The sequence below is a fragment of the Lynx canadensis genome, chromosome B3, assembly GCF_007474595.2.
Source record: "Lynx canadensis isolate LIC74 chromosome B3, mLynCan4.pri.v2, whole genome shotgun sequence".
Lineage (NCBI taxonomy): Eukaryota > Metazoa > Chordata > Mammalia > Carnivora > Felidae > Lynx > Lynx canadensis.
The window spans coordinates 84071999-84091400 of NC_044308.2; the positions used below are offsets into that span (position 1 = coordinate 84071999).

Here is a 19402-nt window from a genome sequence, read left to right on the forward strand (position 1 = left end):
ATAAAATGTTGAGTGGTGTTTCTTAACCAGGTGGGCATATTCCAAACTTTCTTCCTTTTACTGAGAATCCCTATCAGAGACTGCTGCTGTTACTCATGGGAGGTATCTTACCTCTCAAGGGTTGGGGCAGAAAAAGATGCAAATCACTGCCATAGAGACTCAGGTACAATAAAACATTAGTTCCTATGGTCTGTATGTATCACATGCAATAGTCCAATTCTGCTTTGTAAAAATTCCAGATTCCGAATACTTGAAAAACATGTATCATTTTATTTGTACACTTAAAAAAAGTTGTACATAGAAACCTGTAATACAGTTCTGTAAAACTGAAGGAACTGTCAGGGAAAAGGGAGGGGTTACCTTTTACTGATTGTTCATTAAAGAAGTTAGAGAAATAAAACAAAAACACAGTAAAATGTTTAAAAAATTAAAGAACATTTTCCAGGTACAAATTTTATAAATACAAAACAAATTCACAAATTATTTTGAATGCTAAATAAATATCTAGTTAATAAACTCAGACTTAATATCTCCAGCCAGCATTGGTACAGCACTTCAAGGATATAAAATTGGATGCATTCATGTGTAGTGTTGAAAGAATGTGCTTATTAAACATCTTAGACATATATGCTTTTTTTTCCTAGACTGTGCTATAATAGAAGATTTATCTGTATGGACAAATCTCCCTTAATACCACACATCTAAAAAAAAAAATCAATGACAAAATAAATCACAGGTGAGAAAATATTTTCAGAGATATTGGGACACATGAATGACCTCAAAATGTACAAAACCTCTGTAAACCAGTACTGTAACCAATACATCTATCAAACTTATTAGATACTGAACAAAACTGTAGCAAAGGCAATCTTTCCTACATTCTCCTGAGTGCTTAATATTAAAATTGAGAATATAGTGCAGGCCACACTTCAATGTGGTCAATCAGTTGTTATTGCTTTATATATATAAATATATATGTCTGCTTTAGAGCATGATTTAATGTTCCATTTTCATGAACAATTTGTCTTTCTCAAATATATCCTTCAGAAGGACAAAATTAGATTCGCGACTTCTTTGCAGCTGGTGGTGTGCTAACTTGATCCACATTCCCAGGCGTGACATGGAGTCCAAGTTTTTGAGCCTGAATGTGAAAAAATGCTTGAAGCCTAGTTCCAGCTTTTGCTTCACTTGTGTTACGAGGGTTGTACTCAAAGCAGTTCGAAAACATTAACTCAATATCATCGATAAATTCCGCTAGAAAGAAAAAAACAAATGAGATTAGAATAAAAGTACATAAATTATAAATATACATTTTGTTTGTATCACAGCTGGAAATGTCATTAAGAAAACAGAAGCCCACTTTTTTCTTTACATATTGAAGTCTCTGGGACACCTGGGTGGCTCAGTTGGTTAAGCGTCTGACTTTGGCTCAGGTCATGATCTCATGGTTTGTGAGTTTGAGCCCTGCATTGGGCTCTCTGCTGTCAGCACGGAGCTTGCTTCAGATCCTCTGTCTCCCCCCATCCCCCTGCCCCTTCCCTGCTGGTTCTATCTCAAAATAAATAAATAAAAACTTTAAAAAAGGAAGAAAGGAAGAAAAAAGAAACTGAAGCCTCTACTCCATATTGTTTTCATGTAAAAGACAAACAAATGACCTGACTCTACCCTGTTCCCCAAAAAAGAAATTGAAGCCTCTGAAACAAGGTAGTAGAACTAAAACTTAAAATTGTTGAACTATAAATGCTTTAAAATTGATTTGTTGAAACTATGCACTTATGTAATTAGGAATGTTATATAATTACATAGAACTTCTATTAAGATCAGATTCTATAAAATATCTAAAACTCATTTAATCCCTATGCATCTTTTATCTCTGTATACATAGACAAGCATTTTAGGGACCTCTTGGGATGCCATCTATACAACCACATTAATATACATCATTTAAATCACGAGAAAACAGCCTTTAACTCTTTAAACAAAAATAATTATCAGAGAAAAACATAAATTACTTACATGCTAATTTATATTCACATTTGTTCACTTTTTCACGAATTATATTTAAGGCAATGGGCTTTTTGATGATGTCATAATAGTCTGGGACCTGTAAAATAATTCAAATATATCTCCTATAGAAAATTTATCAGAGATAAGTTGTGAAAAGGAAAAGCTTGGGGCACCTGGGTGGCTCAGTCGGTTAAGTATCCAACTCCTGGTTTCAGCTCTGGTCATGGTCTTGTGATTTGTGAGACAGATAGTCTGGCGTCGGGCTCTGTGCTATCAGCTTGGGATTCTCTCTCTCTCCCTTTCTCTCTGCTAAACCCACCTCATGCATGCTGCCTCTCTCTCAAAATATATAAATAAACTTAAAAAAAAAAAAGGAGGGGCTCCTTAGTGGCTCAGTCAGTTGAGCATCTGACTTTGGCTCAGGTCATGATCTCACGGTTTGTGAGTTCGAGCCCCGCATCGGGCTCTGTGCTGACAGCTCGGAGCCTGGAGCCTGCTTTGGATTCTGTGTCTTCCCTCCCCTCTTCTCTGCCCCTCCCCCGCTCATGCTCTGTCTCTCTCAAAAATAAACATAAAAAATTTCTTTTTAAATAAAAAAAAAGGAGAAAAAGCTTATGATTTTGCTTGTGTGCTCTCTCTCTCTATTTCTCTCTACTGTGCCTAACACACCCTTTGTTCCATTCAAACTACCCATCATTTCCCATATTCTCATTTCTGGGTCTCCTTTTCCTAGAATGTCCTTATTCTATTTCTTACTATTGAAATCCTACCTTTCCTTAATGACCAGACCAAACAGTTCTAGTTCTTCTATAAAGAACTAATTCCTGCTATTCCCTCCCTTTGAAATGGTCAAATCAATCTCCTTTTCTTCTCTACTTCTGGAGGACCATTATAACTTCTATTACAGCACTATAACACTGCCCTATCTGCTGCAGCATATCACATAAGGCCTTAAGTATATAAAGAACTCCAGCACCATCTCAAATCCCTCAGTTTAGGCCATCTCTGTTTTCTTAGGGTACCAATAACGATACTCAGTTGAATTAAATCTATTCATATTCATTACACAGAAAAAAAACTTTGAGGTTATTTCAACATACTGTCATCATTCGTTGAGAATCAGTCACAGGATTAGAAAGGACTGAGAACACAATGCGCCCTAACGCCATTTTTTTCAACACAGGAACCAACGTTCCAATATGTAGTGACTAATGGGAGTTCTGACTACCTCAAAGTTGCCAAGAAGACTAAAATCAGATAATATACATGAACACATTTTATCAAATCTAATAATTTTACCTGGATTTTGGAAACGAGTTTCAAAAAAGGCCAGCTGTCATCATGCCGTACCAGTTCCACAACAAGTTGTTCAAAAGCAGACAATTCATGAACTCCTCCTTGTCGGCCTGAACTCCTTCGATTCAGTGTCATAGGAGATGATTCTAAATAAATGATTAAATTAATTTTAGGTGATGACAAAGCAAAATATTTGATCACTACAAGCTAAACAGGGTATTATAAATACACCTAAATTCAAAGAGAAAATTGCCATTCTGTATATATTGAGATAAACTAACTTACATTGTAGATATGAAAATGTGGTTCAAAAGTTACTATTTCCTTTTTTTTTTTTTTTAAAGATTTTATTTTTAAGTAATCCCTACACCCAATGTGGGACTCAAACTTACAACCCTGAGATCAAGAGTCGCATGCTCCACTGACTGAGCCAGCTAGGCACCCCCACTATTTCCTTTTTGATCATAAAATTTCCAAATGAACATTCACTGGGAACATATTGTGTTTTTTCTTTTTCAATTTTTTTTTTATTTTTTTATTTAAAAAAAAAATTTTTTTTTTCAACGTTTATTTATTTTTGGGACAGAGAGAGACAGAGCATGAACGGGGGAGGGTCAGAGAGAGGGAGACACAGAATCGGAAACAGGCTCCAGGCTCTGAGCCATCAGCCCAGAGCCCGACGCGGGGCTCGAACTCACGGACCGCGAGATCATGACCTGGCTGAAGTCGGACGCTTAACCGACTGCGCCACCCAGGCGCCCCTCTTTTTCAATTTTTTAATGTTTATTTATTTTTGAGAGAGGGACAGTGCAAGCAGGGGAGGGGCAGAGAGAGAGGGAGACACAGAATCTGAAGCAGGCTCCAGGCTCTGAGCTGTCAGCACAGAGCCCGATGCAGAGCTCGAACTTGTGAACCGTGAGATGACCTGAGCCGAAGTCAGACGCCTAACTGACCGAGCCACCCAGGTGCCCCATCACTGGGAACATATTGTAACAACAGTGTAATATAAAAGAAAGTTTCTAGAACTTTATACATTTATAAAGTTTATACATTATTTTTTAGCCTGTTTTATTAAAAATACATTTTCAACTATAATAAAATGAAAGTAAGCAATTCTCCAGTATTTCTGAAAACACATCCTCAGGAAGGTAACCTCTTCAGATCTAGCAAGTAGGCCTCTTTTTTTTTTTTTCCAACGTTTTTTATTTATTTTTGGGACAGAGAGAGACAGAGCATGAACGGGGGAGGGGCAGAGAGAGAGGGAGACACAGAATCGGAAACAGGCTCCAGGCTCTGAGCCATCAGCCCAGAGCCCGACGCGGGGCTTGAACTCACGGACCGCGAGATCGTGACCTGGCTGAAGTCGGATGCTTAACCGACTGCGCCACCCAGGCGCCCCGCAAGTAGGCCTCCTTATAGATTACCTTGCATAAAAGAAAAGTAATTCTCAACAATGAAGTAAAAGATTATTCCTATAAGTCTTATTTTTTATATGGAGACTTTCTTAAAATGTTTTCTCATAAAATCTAAGGTGTATATAATGAAATACATTAGGAATGTATGAACTAGAGGAAAAGTGTATGAATGAGTAGAAAAGGGCAGCATAGTTCATATTATGAATTCAGGTGTTTAAATTTTCTACTTAAATGTAAATCCATACATTTTCCCCTTTGTTTGTCCTTGGAGCCAGGACAGTAAATTCATAAATCAATTAACAGCAACAAAATTGTTTTCTTAGCAGAGTTTTTTAGAATGCAAATGCTTCAGGTGTACTATTTTTTCCAAGTAGCTTGAAGTTCAGAATTGGGGAAGAGCAAAACAGATAAGGGGATGGGAAAAGCTAAATTAGATCTCGGTGCCAAGTTACCTGATAGGACCCTCCCAAACCCAACAACCCGGTGACTGCACATACAGACTAATGGGTCTTCCGTTCTTTCATCAATGGATTCCTTAATCCTGTCATAGGTTTGAATAATACAATACAACCTATCTATAATTCTTCAAGGAACAGTAATGCTTTTTATGTTTAATTTTATTTTTTTGGAAATATCAAAGTTTTATTACTATGGACACTAAAGGAAGAAAAGAATAGGATTGAAGAGATAAATAGAGAGATTATATGGGATAGAGATTACTATAAAAATTGATTATCAGAATTAAAAAGACAGCTGATGATTACTCCCTAACAATATTACTCTCCCAGCTCTCCCCTGCCCCCAAATTCAGTATGCCAGATAGGAAACTTAACCAAATAACCCAATGTAGCCTGTGTAGGTTATGATGAATATATGTTTTGTTTTTTTTTTTAATTTTTTTTTTCAACGTTTATTTATTTTTGGGACAGAGAGAGACAGAGCATGAACGGGGGAGGGGCAGAGAGAGAGGGAGACACAGAATCGGAAACAGGCTCCAGGCTCTGAGCCGTCAGCACAGAGCCCGACATGGGGCTCGAACTCACAGACCGCGAGATCGTGACCTGGCTGAAGTCGGACGCTTAACCGACTGCGCCACCCAGGCGCCCCGAATATATGTGTTTTAAAGTAGAAAGGGTGGAAGAGAATGAAATGTTAGAATATGTTATACCAAGACTGTTCAAATGTTGGCCAAATCTCTCCATTAGAAACAGAACACTAAAAATTTTTCACAACTATCTTGCTACACTACTAGAAAAATACTGGCAATATAATTTACCTTACTCCTCAAATGGCTAGCGGCCCCTTCAATGAACATTATGCTTCAGGCTGGGCTGTTCCCTAGTAACTTTGTGTATCTTAGTGACAGCTTTTAAATTTTTTTTTTTCAACGTTTATTTATTTTTTTTGGGACAGAGAGAGACAGAGCATGAACGGGGGAGGGGCAGAGAGAGAGGGAGACACAGAATCGGAAACAGGCTCCAGGCTCTGAGCCATCAGCCCAGAGCCTGATGCAGGGCTCGAACTCACGGACCGCGAGATCGTGACCTGGCTGAAGTCGGACGCTTAACCGACTGTGCCACCCAGGTGCCCTTCTTAGTGACAGCTTTTAAAAAATGATTCAAAGTATCTCAACACTCAATCTTTTTTTAAAAAAAATTTTTTTAATGTTTATTTCTGAGAGAGAGAGAGAGAGAGAGAGAGACAGACAGACAGACAGACAGACATAGAACTCAAAGCAGGCTCCAGGCTCTGAGCCGCCAGCACAGAGTCCGATGCGGGGCTCGAACTCACGAAAGCCAAGATCATGACCTGAGCTGAAGTCGGACGCTCAACCGACTGAGCCACCCAGGCACCCCACAACACTCAATCTTTCAAAATTATTCCATTTTCTTAGGTAAGAATAGTTTAAATTAGACTTCTTCATACCTGTAGATTGTCTTTTCCTTCCTCTTCTCTTGGATTCACTATCTTGGAGAGAAAGTTTTGAAGCAACACTTAGAGATCTTGACTTCTCACTTGACTTTGTGGCAATGACTCTGAAGTTAGGGAAGTTGGGACTATTTTCTGGTGTATTATTAGCACTTTTCCTGCCTCTGCGTTTTCTACGAGGACTAAGTAGTTCCACAAATACATCCGCTTGCAGTGGGCCGTAACTCTGGCGAGTAGAACGACCGGCAATTCTTAAAGACTTAGTTTCTGTTGGAGGAGCAGATTTTATCTTTCTAAGGCTTCTACCAGTGGTTTTAGAGGAAACAGTTGTTTTGGGTGTACTCTGCTGACTCCTTGAAGTATATCTTCCAGGATCTTGTCGTTGGCCACGACTGGAGAAAGAAGAGCTAAGTCTCCCTCTTGTTTTAATTGGCAATCTAACTTGTGGTCTTCCTCGTTTTGGTGGGCTGTAAATATTGTTTGAAAACATAATTATTGTACAGAGAAATGATGCAATTAAGATTATTTCTATTCCCCTTGTTCTACTATTCAGCCAATGAGTTCTATATACATTTCTTTTGTCTCCTTACAGTAACAGTTTTTCATCACTTTTCATTACCACTGATGCTGAGGTAACCTACAGTTTTGGCCAATGACTGCAACTAAAATAGGCCTTAAACTTATGGTTCCTGAATAGTATGTTAAGAATCTCTTTGCCATCTTCTGCTTCTTACTGTAAAATACAGAACTAGGTTGAATCTTCCATTTTATTATTATTATTATTATTATTTTTTAAGTAAACTCTAACCCCAACATGGGGCTAGAACTCACGAACTCATGACCCCAAGATCAAGAGTCACATGCTTCAATGACTGAGCCAGCCAGGCAACTCTAGGTTCACTCTTTTAATTGCCTTTAAGCTGTAGACAAGTATCAAACAACTCCATTAAGCCTTTTTTATCCATCTCCCCATATACCTGGGCTTCCAGTTTACTTAAAATATTTCCAAGAATTTCCCATATCATCTTTATGTTAACACAAATACTGCCCTTATAATCTACCGGGGCGATAGCTCTTGCTAGTTGGAACTATTGTTGGGGCTCTTGGGTGGCTCAGTTGGTTAAGCGTTTGATTTCAGCTCAGATCATGATCTCATGGTTCGTGGGTTCGAGCCCTGCGTCAGACTCTGTGCTGACAGCTCATGGCCTAGAGCCTGCTTTGGATTCTGTGTCTCTGTCTCTCTCTGTCCCTACCCTGCTCGTTTCTCTCAAAAATAAATAAACATTAAAAAAAAATAAAAACAAAACAAACAAACAAAAACAAACAAAAACAACTTGTTTAAAATAGATGGGGCAGCTCTTTCTACTTACCCCTCCTCAGACTGGCCTTTTTGTACTTTGTCAGTTCTAAGTTGCCCTTGCTTCACATTCACTTTCCTGATTCCACATGAATGGGGTTCAAATGTTAAAAAGGGACAAATAAAGGGAGAATGCTCTAGTGCTGCCACGGCTGGAATAGCCAGGCACTTGCTAAGTTGCAGAGTACTTGGCTGTATGGTAGTATATAGAAGTTGACCCCTTCTGGGTGCTAATGTGGTAGAAGTATAACAATATAATGTGCTTCTTGGCATATCTCTTTCTCTCTTGGTTCGAGTATAACTCCTTGAGAAAGCAATAGGGGCACAGGGAAGCTGCATTCATCTTTATCTCATGAATATCCTCTGGAATGCTTATTTGCTGCTTCAGGCATAAAATGAAGTAAAATCAAACTTAATGGAGGTCTGAATTAGTATTCCTGTCCAAACTTGAACTCATATTTGATTTTATGATCTGGGTAGGTTCATATAGCTACTATACTTCCTCAGGAATAATTTCAAATGCTTATAAAACTAAAGCAAGGATAACCTCAGGCCACTTATTATCCACTGGTTTTTAAAAAAAGTCAAGGGCCCCAACCGTTCCATTTGTATTTGCGAGGTCAAGACACTGTGTGAATAAAACTCACAAACTCTCATTTTATTGCATGGACTTACCTGACTTCTTCCTCTTCCTGTGAGTCATCTTCATCTTGTTCTACCTCATATTCTTCCTCCTCACTTTGACCCTCTTCATCATCATCATCAACTTCATCATCCTCACCTCCCATACTGTCTTCCATCTCTTCATCACTCTCCAAGGATGGTCTCTGTCTAGAGGAGAGTCTTCTCGAACGTTGCTTTGGCCGACACTCTGGACAAAACCAATCTCCTTCAGGCACAGTCTGACAAATCACAGAAATGATCATTAATCATCTATCACTCAAAACCTCAATCACTCAATTTAATCTAAGAAGTAGAAGAAGGGAAAAATACCTTTAGCTTTGGCCGAACACAGTAGGTATGATGACCCCGATCACAGCCATCACAAAGCACCATGTTTTCAGCATCACCCTTCTTTCGGCATATCTTGCAACGAGCATTCAGTATAGATTTAGACCATATCACACTACGATCCAAGGTGGAGAGATGAAGAAAGACTTGGGATAGACTAGCAGAAGCAAGAAGAGACTCTCTCCAACGGTCTAGGACTGTTTTATAAGAACGTCCACTGTCACTGGCATCTTAAAAGAAAAGGTAAAATGATTAAAGTTTCTAGGCAAACCTTAGACATCTCCTAGAACTATTTTCTAAGTAGTTTAAACAGATTTGATTTTAAAGTTTTTCTAATACTTAACAAAAAGATGTTAATATTAAAAAGAAAACTTCATGTTAAAGAAAATATTTGCTGAGCCGTATCTTGTTTATGACATAAGGAATTATTTAAACCCGTATATCAAATGCTTGAAGATTTCAATAGTTAAAAGAGAAAAATAACTTAGGCAATGTGTTCTCAATCTAGTCTTTGTTACCAAATCTTGACCTAATTTAGAGGACTGGCTAAATATGATTACAAGTCAGTGACTATTCATTTGAATCAAGAATATTACTTCTTCTTTTCGGATAAAAGATGGACTTCTCTCTAAGTATCAATCATATGAGGTTTCTTTTGCGGCTGATGAAAATTTTCTGAAATTAGATCATGGGGAATGGCTGCTGAATTATACACTTTTTAAAAGGATGAATTTTACATATGTGAATTATATCTTAATAAAACTATTATTAAAAATATCAATTCTGTACAAATGCCAACTCTGTTATCTTCTATCTCTAGGAAAATACATATTTTTTATGTTTATTTATTTTTGACAGTGAGACACAACATGAGCAATGGGCAGAGAGAGAAGGAGACAGAGGATCCAAAGCGGGCTTTGCATTGACAGCTGAGAGCCTGATGCGGGGCTTGAACTCATGAACCATGAGAGCATGACCTAAGCTGAAACTGGTCACTCAACCAACTGACCCACCTAGGCGCCCCTCTAAGAAAATAATTTTTAAATGAGGTAAATAAAAAATGCTAACACCCCATCTCCCAAAAGAACTTTCAGCACCAATATTTATATAGAAACATTTGGAACTTTCTGTCATTAATAACATCATTCCTTTATCTTCTGGACTAAAAAATTTATTAAGTGTCATTTCATTAGATGCCATTAATCTAGTCAGTCTATCATTTTACATTGGTATGTGATTTCCATCTTCAATTATTGCTGGAGCACCTGGGTGGCTCAGTCGGTTTGTGCTCAAGTCATGATTTCACGGTTTGTGAGTTCAAGCCTTGCCACAGGCTTGCTGCTGTCAGTGCAGAGCCCGCTTCAGATCTTCTGCCCTCCCTGTCCCCGCCTCTCCTGGCACATGATCTCTCTCAAAACAAAACATTAAAAAAAATAAGCTTCAATTATTGCTACCACCTTAATTTTCCTAAGATATACTTAATTATGAAGGGACTACCACATAATGTCAAAATTCTACAAGATATATAAGACTCCATACATACTTTGTTCCTATTGTACATATTTCCTACTATTATCTTAAAAAAAAAAAAAAAGTTCTCCTGGGCCATAACATAATGCTTAAAAGAATGTGAGCTCTGCATGGGGCGCCTGGGTGGCTCAGTTGGTTGAGTGTCCGGCTTCGGCTCAGGTCATGATCTCACAGTTTGTGAGTTCAAGCCCCGCGTCGGGCTCTGTGCTGACAGCTCAGAGCCTGGAACCTGTTTCAGATTCTGTGTCTCCCTCTCTCTCTGCTCCTCGCCTGCTCATGGTCTCTCTCTTTCTCTCTCTCTCAAAAATAAATAAAAATTAAAAAAAATTTTTTTTAAGAATGTGAGCTCTGGAGTCAGTCTGCCTTGAGGTGAGTACTAGCTCCCCTATGTGAGCTTGGGCAAATTACTTAACCTCTCTGTGCTTAGGTTCTTCAAGAGTAATATGTGGATACTACCCACCTCTGAGAACTGGTGGGAAGATTAAGTGGGATAATGTACATAAGAAAAATAAAATGCCTGTCATGCATAAGTAAATGCTGTTAATGTTATCATTATTTCTGAATTATACTGTTCCTCCTATGCGCAACAATTTAGAAGATGACACAAGTGTGTTCTATGGTCCCTACCTTTAGGAATTAGGAAACTTTTTATACAGCTGGGAGAGTGAAGATATACACAAGGAGCTGAAATCATAAAGGAACAGACCTGCCAAACACTAGTGAGTCTTGAGCTCTTGTTTGACTGTTAGGGTGAGAGAGACAGGACATGGAATCAAGGGCTCACCCAATGTGTTGAATCCTTTCTGAAAAGCTAGGACACCATAAGGCTATACCTTTAAGTGTAAGGGTGGAAAAGGATACCATGCAGAAAGAAAGATGTAGCAAGGAAATCTGCTCATTTGGACCTTGGTGTTGGGTGGAAAGGGAAAATAAATCTACCATGAGAATATGTAACTATAAGCAATGCCTTAAAACAGTTTAAAACCTGAAAAAAACAAAATTTTTAAAGGGGGTTCAGGTTGGTAGTGACCTCAGGTGAATGGCAGAAACAAGTACAAATCTTTGCACATTCTCTCTGAAGAAATTTCCATGGATCAAGTTCTGAGGAATGAGAGTTTTGTCAAAACCCATAATGCACATGTGGAAACAAAACGTTATAAGCAAGAGCCCGCAGAATCTGACCAAGAAAGACCTGAGATATCAGAATTAGACACAGAATATAACAAAATAACTATTTTAATACGTTTTAAGAAATAAACGTTTGAAAATATAACCAAGGAGTTTGAAAATAATCAGAACCTCCAAAAATAAGAGATTAACAGCTCAATGGGAGAGGGAAAAAAATGAATGGGTCAAACGGCTCTTCAGGCAAAGCTAAAGAGAAATATTAGCCAAGTGGGAAATGCAATAATACAGTCTTTGTTTTATTTCTACCCTCTCATTTTATGTTTTCTATTTACCTTGGTTTTTTGATGTAAGGCTTCATGAAAAATTCTGGCCTGAGCAGAACCTCTAAGGAAGGAGGCAACAAAAATTGCTAGTTCAAAGATCTTGAAGAAATCTTTCTGGGTAAATCAGAGGACATTCTTATTGTTAAGTGTAAGAAATAAGTTTGCATAGGCCAATGTGGAAGAGTGGAAGAAAAAGACAAATTGTGAAGAAACTTTGGAATTTTGGAAGTCTGTTTGATTGTTAACTCAAAGGTTGGTGACACATTATGGGTTTTGATCAAAGATGTGCTTTAATAAAATTAAACCAGTGGTCGGTAGCTCGAGGTCCAATTTTTATCCCATCTACTTTTAAATATTCTATTTTTTCTTTTTAAAAGTTTATTCTCATTTATTTTGAGAGAGACATAGAGAGCAAATAGGGGAGGTGCAGAGAGAGAGAGAGAGAGAGATAGAGAACCCCAGCAGAGCCCAACGGGGGGCTCGAACCCACGAACTGAAGATCATGACCTGAGCCGAAATCAAGAGTTGGATGCTTAACCTACTGAGCCACCCAGGTGCCCCTTACCAACTGAGCCACCAGGTGCCCCTTAAATATTCTGAATACAAAAGGATGTCCATGTTTTTCTACTTTTATATAGTATCAATAAGGATAAAAAGTATATATAATTGATTCCATTTTTTGGTTTATTTTCTTGCTTCTTCTCTTGATTATAAAACTCTCAAGGGGAGATAGATCTTGTTTCTCTTTTATCTTCCATCATGCCAGCATAAGTTCCTCAAGAAATTACTAATTAAAAGTATGTTACTAATATGAAATAATGGTAGAGTTACACTGGGAGACTTCTTATTATTAACTGCCACATACAGTAATTCATGTGACCAAGCTATGTAGGTTTCTCCAGGGGATAAAACAACACAAAAAAACTCCCACCTTCTAGTAAAAAAAAAAAAATTCTATAAATAAATACCATATGCAAAATAAATAAACATACCTTCCATTACTGTTCATCGTTTTCACAGATAAGTAAGTATACTAAAACTCACCAATGTCAACTTTTTATATACCACTTTTTAAAAAAATGTTTTTTCTTTTTGAGAGAGAGAGACAGAGACATAGTGCACAAGCAGGGGAGGTGCAGAGAGAGAGTGGGGCAGAGGATCGGAAGTGGGCTCCAGGCTGACAGCAGAGAGCTCAACTCAGGGCTCAAACTCACGAACCGTGAGATTACGACCTAAGCAGAAGTCAGATACTCAACTGACTGAGCCACCCTATATATCAGTTTTTAAGTTTCATTATCTGAGGTATGAAATGTAGAAAGGAAAATGCTAGGAAGAGGATATTGTTTTATAAGCTTATCCCCAACCCCACTCCTTTCCAAAAAAATTAAACCCACGGTTTTCCTTCAAAAGCTAAATATTCAAACCAGTGCTCAGCAACATAGAAAGTAAATCCATAATTCTTTAAAAAGACAAAATTCTTTAAAAAGTTAAAAATTTACCATCTCTCACACTAGATTGATCTTCCTCTTTTTCTTGTCCTTTTTTTTAAATCTCCCTTTTGATCTTTATTAATTTCTGTGTTACCTAATTTCAAACTGATAAAGTTAGTTTGAGGATTTTTTTCATAGCTTACGGGTGATGACTTTATGAAGTAATGACTTTATAAGGGATGAAATTACCAATCTGAACAAACAATTCTCACATATCTTACCTAAAATAATTCAAATATGAGTATCTTCCTCAAGTTAAAAAAGCCTAGTTTTATTACATTCATAAAGTGGAACCCCCATTTCTCTCCCACATTAAGGTATACTTGATTACCTTGATCTGATGTTTAGATTACCTTAGGGGCACCTGGGTGGCTCAGTCAGTTGGGCGTCCAACTTTGGCCCAGGTCATGATCTCGTGGTTTGTGAATTCGAGCCCTGGGTCTGGCTCTGTGCTGATAGCTCAGAGCCTGAAGCGTGCTTCGGATTCTGTGTCTCCATCTCTCTCTGCCCCTCCCCACTCGTGCTCTGTCTGTCTCTCTCTCTCAAAAATAAATAAACATTAAAAAAAAAACCCAGATTATCTAGGGGTGCCTGGGTGGCTCAGTCAATCGTCTGACTTCACCTCGGGTCGTGATCTCACAGTTTGTGAGTTCGAGTCCCACAGTGAGCTCTGTGTGGGCAGCTCGGAGCCTGGAGCCTGCTTCAAATTCTGTGTCTCCCTCTCTCTGTGCCCCTCCCCCACTCACACTCTCTCAAAAAAATAAATAAACATTAAAAAAAAAAAGATTATCTTAAAAACCCAGAGACAGCTCTATCTCTTGTTGTCCCATTCAAAACAGACCCTCCAAAAGCTTAAATATAATATAAAAAGCTACAGACACCAATTATTCTATTAATTTTTTTAATGTTTATTTACTTTTTTTTTTTTTTAATTTTTTTTTTTTAACATTTATTTACTTTTGAGACAGAGAGACAGAGCATGAATGGGGGAGGGTCAGAGAGAGAGAGGGAGACACAGAATCTGAAACAGGCTCCAGGCTCTGAGCTGTCAGCACAGAGCCCGACGTGGGGCTCAAACTCACGGACCGTGAGATCGTGACCTGAGCCGAAGTCGGACACCTAACCGACTGAGCCACCCAGGCGCCCCTGTTTATTTACTTTTGAGAGAAAGAGACAGAGCGTGAGGGGGAGAGGGACCGAGAGAGAGGGAGACACAGAATTGGAAGCAGGCTCCAGGCTCTAAGCTGTCAGCACAGAGCCCGATGCGGAGCTTGAACTCACAAACCGTGAGATCATGACCTGAGCTGAAGTCAGACGCTCAACCGACTGAGCCACCTAGGTGCCCCTCTATTAATTTTTTATGTGGCAGCAATGGTAGATGATAATATCCATATTATAAATGATTAACATCTAACTTTGATCAATATTTACCACTAAAGTAAGTTAAACTTTTGTTTCACCTATTTTTTAAGACTTCAAATTGAAATTGCTCCTTTTTATCTGTTAGGATGAAATGAATGTTCCAACACTGCTATATACAAACCAGCATAAAGAACACTATAGCTCTCAGCTCTCATATAACCTACTAGATATTAGTTGCAACATTCTCCAGTGTTAACTTTTCCCCTTTGTCTAAGTTTTTAAAAAGATGTACTGATGAAAATATGGACACACTAAGCAATTTGATTTTTTTTCCCTTGAATTTATAAACAACTTTAATTGATGGCAATTTCAGAAATGGAAAAAGCTGAATTGCATCTTATCTCTTTTGGAATCATGGGATTAATGAGTAGTAGTGATATATTTCTAAGAGCTACATAGTTTACAAATAACCGTCAATTGAAATTTTAATTGAAGTAATTGTAGATTCACATGTGCTTGTAAGAAATCTCTTGTACATGTAATTCAATTTAGACACAGAAAATATTAAGAAATATTGAAGACTGGGAAGTAAGAGTGACATAGCAAATACAAACTAATATTTTTGTGAGCTTTGATCACATGTATTTATTTCTACAACTGCTACTTTCCAATCTGAAAAGTAGTTATTAAGCTCATGGTGGAATTATCAATTTATAAAAAATATGAATAGGCTTATTAGAACAATGAGGTACTGGCCATAAACTCTTCAATTTTAAAACAGACATTTAAAAAATATATTCACATTCTGATAGCACCATATATTTATGAAAATTTTGTTCTTAATATTCAACAATATTCACGTAATTTAAAAAGGATTTGGGCGTCTGGGTGGCTCAGTCGGTTAAGCATCCAACTTTGGCTTAGGTCATCATCTTATAGTTTGCGTGTTCGAGCCCTGCATTCGGCTCTGTGCTGAGAGCTTGGAGCCTGGAGCCTGGAGCCTGGAGCCTGCTTCTGTTTCTGTTTCCCTCTCCCTCTGCTCCTCCCCTACTCATGCTCTGTCTCTCTCTGTCTCTCAAAAATAGTATTAAAAATTTTTTTAAATGATTTTAGTCTATTCAAGTTGCTTTTTCAATATGAGACCAAAAAGATATGGCTTTAAAAACTGTTTCTTCTCGCACCCCACTACTGAGATACAAACTATCTTGAATATGATGAGCTATAAATTAATTTAACACTAACCATAGGGAAGTAGAGGCAGTTACGACATGAAAATTGATTTGGAACTTGAAACACACATTTTCCCAAAGACATAGTGATTATATTCCTAGCTTAGTCCCTAAAAGCATATTAATTTAATAAACTGCTAAAACATGATCCAGATAGTATTATTTCTATCATCCTAGCCATAAATTATAGAGAATTTCCTCATTTGTATTTAACACTTGGTATTTCTGATTTAGTGCTTCTTATACAGTGCTCAGGTTAGTGACCCACACTGTTAAACCATACCCCCAGTGGTGGAGATTTAAGTAGCTTCTTTGGGATTCTGTTTTAAATAACAAGAGAAATACTTATCTACAACTTTTGATCATTCGGGATCTGGCTAGTCACAGGTTTTGGTAATCTTTCTTTTGATGAAACTTACACACAAAAGAAAGGATTAACAGATACACTTAAAGAGACAGTCATTAAAGATCAGTATCTACAATAAAAAGTACTTTAGCATTATTTAAAAAAATCTCAGGCTTTTAAGTGAAAATATAATCTCAAGCTTTTCCAATTAGCCAATTTTATTGTGTCAGCCCATAAATTTCTATTAAGAGGCAATTTCAAAATCATTTAAAATATAAATAATATTTTGAAGTAAAAATTGATACTTACCAAGTGGAGCTTTGAGAAAACGCCGCTCAATGCCCTGCTCTATCTGAAAAAGTGCCATTGCCAGATAATGAACCACATTGCTTACTGACTGTGGTGTGCTTGCATTAGTTGAGACAGTACTTGGAGTTTCTGTTTTTATGCCCAAAAGTCTACAATGAAAACATGGAAGAGTTTATGGTACTTAAAAACACTGTTAGGTAAGACTTGAGTCTAACTCCTTCAAATGCTTACTCACACCTGTGTAAGAAATAGTTTCCCCAATCTCAAAGGAGATCACATAAGCTAGCAGGAAAGGGAGATAAATACATGAATCAAGAGCTTAACTAAATACCAATTCCTTTAAGGTCAGAAGGGCAAATATCTGGAGGAGGAAAGGTGGATGAGACACGGGTTAGGGGAAAGGATTTAGGGAGATGACCCAGTGGTGGGCCTTAAGGATAAGCAGACCAGGCAGCTTCCCTCTATTTCTCTTGCTTCAACTTTTACTGGGTGGGACACTTACAGCTGCCTCCTGAATAGTTTCTTAGCCATCAATCTCATTCCCTTTGCAATAAATCTCCATGCCGCAGCTAAAATGATCATTTACACGTACAAACCTATTCGCTCAAAGCCTTTAGTACTATATCTTCCCTCCCAGTACATCTTCCCCACCTTTAGGTCTCAGGTTCTTGGTCACTTCCTCTGGCACTTCCTGTGCTGTCTTCCTTGATCTACAAAGACAAGTAGCCCTCCTATGTACTACATTTGCACTGGGTATCTGCTTCTACCAGAACTCTTATCCTGTTTCATAGCTGCTAGCTTAGTGTCTCTTTTCCATTTCCTTCTAAATAAACTCCTTAAGGAGAGTTATCCAAAAAGAACTCTGAAAAAGTCAAAGCATCTATCTACAGATCTACAGATATAGATTCTGTTTAATAATTCAAATAATATTTAAGCCCAACACAATTTACTAAGATATCCTATAGAAAAATGGACAATATAAAATTACTTTCTGAAATTAATAAAACCCTAGGCTCAAAGACTTTTTATTTTAAATTTGAGCAATTATCATTATCCTAACAAGCTGCCTTTTGTCTGCACTAGCACAAAGTGGAGTAAAAGAGAGTTTGTGGTTGAGGAAAATTATTTCAGTGGTTACAAGTATTAAAAGTCCTCATGGTAAGATTTTAAAACAATTTTTTGAAGAAAAAAACATTTACTAAAAAGAACCATATAGAGTGGCAAGAAAAAGTGAGTTACTTTAGAAAAATCATTTTTGTACCTGTCTTTTACTATGACCTTTGCTTGCTCATCAATTTCCATCTCTTCTATACCTTCATTCACAGTTTTAATGATCCCATTTTCCTTGTTTTCCTCACTTAACAGCTCATATCGTCCACTCTCTAATGCCGATCTCCAGATATGTCGATCTGTAACCTGTAACAAAACCCAGGTTTACCAACATGGGAAAATGGCATATGTTGTTCCTAAGAAGTATGAGGTTCAATGTACATATGAAAAATTCATGAATATTCTAGAAAAGATTGTAAATCAAAAAGGGATCTAAAAATAACGTTACTAAGTGGCCAAAATGGAATTCATATCATTTATAGATGGAAGCTTTAGTACCTCACTTTTTATATAGGGAAATCATAAACAATTCTGAGATTGGTCACCTGATAGTAGCAAAAAAGTGACAGATGATAGCAAAGGAATGAACAGAACACACATATCAAGCATGAATTACTTACAGATTTTAAAAAGGTAACAAAGAAACCAATAAACAAACCAGACTCAGCAGAGCAGGCAGGAGCTAGTCAAGGAAGAAGAAAATATCCTTACACATTTTAACATCTCAGATGAAAATACCGCAAAACAGTTATTTTAAACATACTAAAAATTACTATTAAAAAGGTCAATTATGTTCATTAAATTCTGTTTACGAAAGCAGATAGCCATATAGTACATTTAAGAAAGATTTCTATTCATATATTAGTATTTTGATAGAGGGGAACTAGCTTAGTTTTCATAAAAACTATTATCACTCCCATGTATTTATTCAAAACACACATGCCTTGCCTGTATCAAATAAGTTAACAAAAATGACGAAAACTTTGGTAATTAGGCAAACTAAAAATGGGACCAGGTACTAACCTTGATTGCTCCTAATGTTCCTTGGTAGATTCTGTCTTCAATATCCAAAAGAAAATCTCTCAGCCTCAATTCAAGCTGTCTTTCCGCAGACATCTGAGATGAATCATATGCAGTGGAAGATCTTCCCCGACTATAGGTAGGTTTGCTATCAGTTTGAGGTTTGTCTGAAATAGTTACCAATACCTTTATTATGATTTTCTTATTAAAAACACAATTTTCCCAATGTGACAGTTATGATCATGAGATAATGGATTTATAAAAACACTTAGTAAATTCTAAAGTACAAAAAGGGGGGGGGGCAGAAATGTTTGCACATCAGATATCTGATGAGGAACTTATGTCTAAAATGTATGAAGAACTCTTACAACTCAATAAAAAGACAACCTAGGGGCACCTGGGTGGCTCAGTCGGTTAAGCGGCCGACTTCGGCTCAGGTCACGATCTCGCGGTCCGTGAGTTCGAGCCCCGCGTCGGGCTCTGTGCTGACAGCTCAGAGTCTGGAGCCTGTTTCAGATTCTGTGTCTCCCTCTCTCTGAC

At 37.6% G+C, this 19402-nt stretch overlaps 1 protein-coding gene across 4 annotated transcripts in view; it reads right to left on the reverse strand.

Annotated features, from left to right (window-relative positions):
- Nucleotides 1–247: 247 nt before the first annotated feature.
- Nucleotides 248–19402, reverse strand: part of BAZ1A (bromodomain adjacent to zinc finger domain 1A) — a 96166-nt gene continuing 77011 nt past the window's right edge. For 3 of the 4 annotated variants that reach the window (XM_030318925.1, XM_030318928.1, XM_030318926.1), the window contains 9 exons: nucleotides 18866–19029; nucleotides 17994–18148; nucleotides 16733–16881; nucleotides 8998–9245; nucleotides 8680–8906; nucleotides 6645–7114; nucleotides 3307–3449; nucleotides 2017–2104; nucleotides 248–1254 (listed from right to left, as the gene is read on the reverse strand). In XM_030318925.1, coding sequence (XP_030174785.1) covers nucleotides 1058–1254; nucleotides 2017–2104; nucleotides 3307–3449; nucleotides 6645–7114; nucleotides 8680–8906; nucleotides 8998–9245; nucleotides 16733–16881; nucleotides 17994–18148; nucleotides 18866–19029 — 1841 coding nt within the window. In that variant the 3' untranslated portion in view covers nucleotides 248–1057. Of the gene's footprint in view, nucleotides 1255–2016; nucleotides 2105–3306; nucleotides 3450–4650; nucleotides 4728–6644; nucleotides 7115–8679; nucleotides 8907–8997; nucleotides 9246–16732; nucleotides 16882–17993; nucleotides 18149–18865; nucleotides 19030–19402 lie in introns of those variants that run through there. The other variant, XM_030318929.1, reaches the window with a different exon arrangement.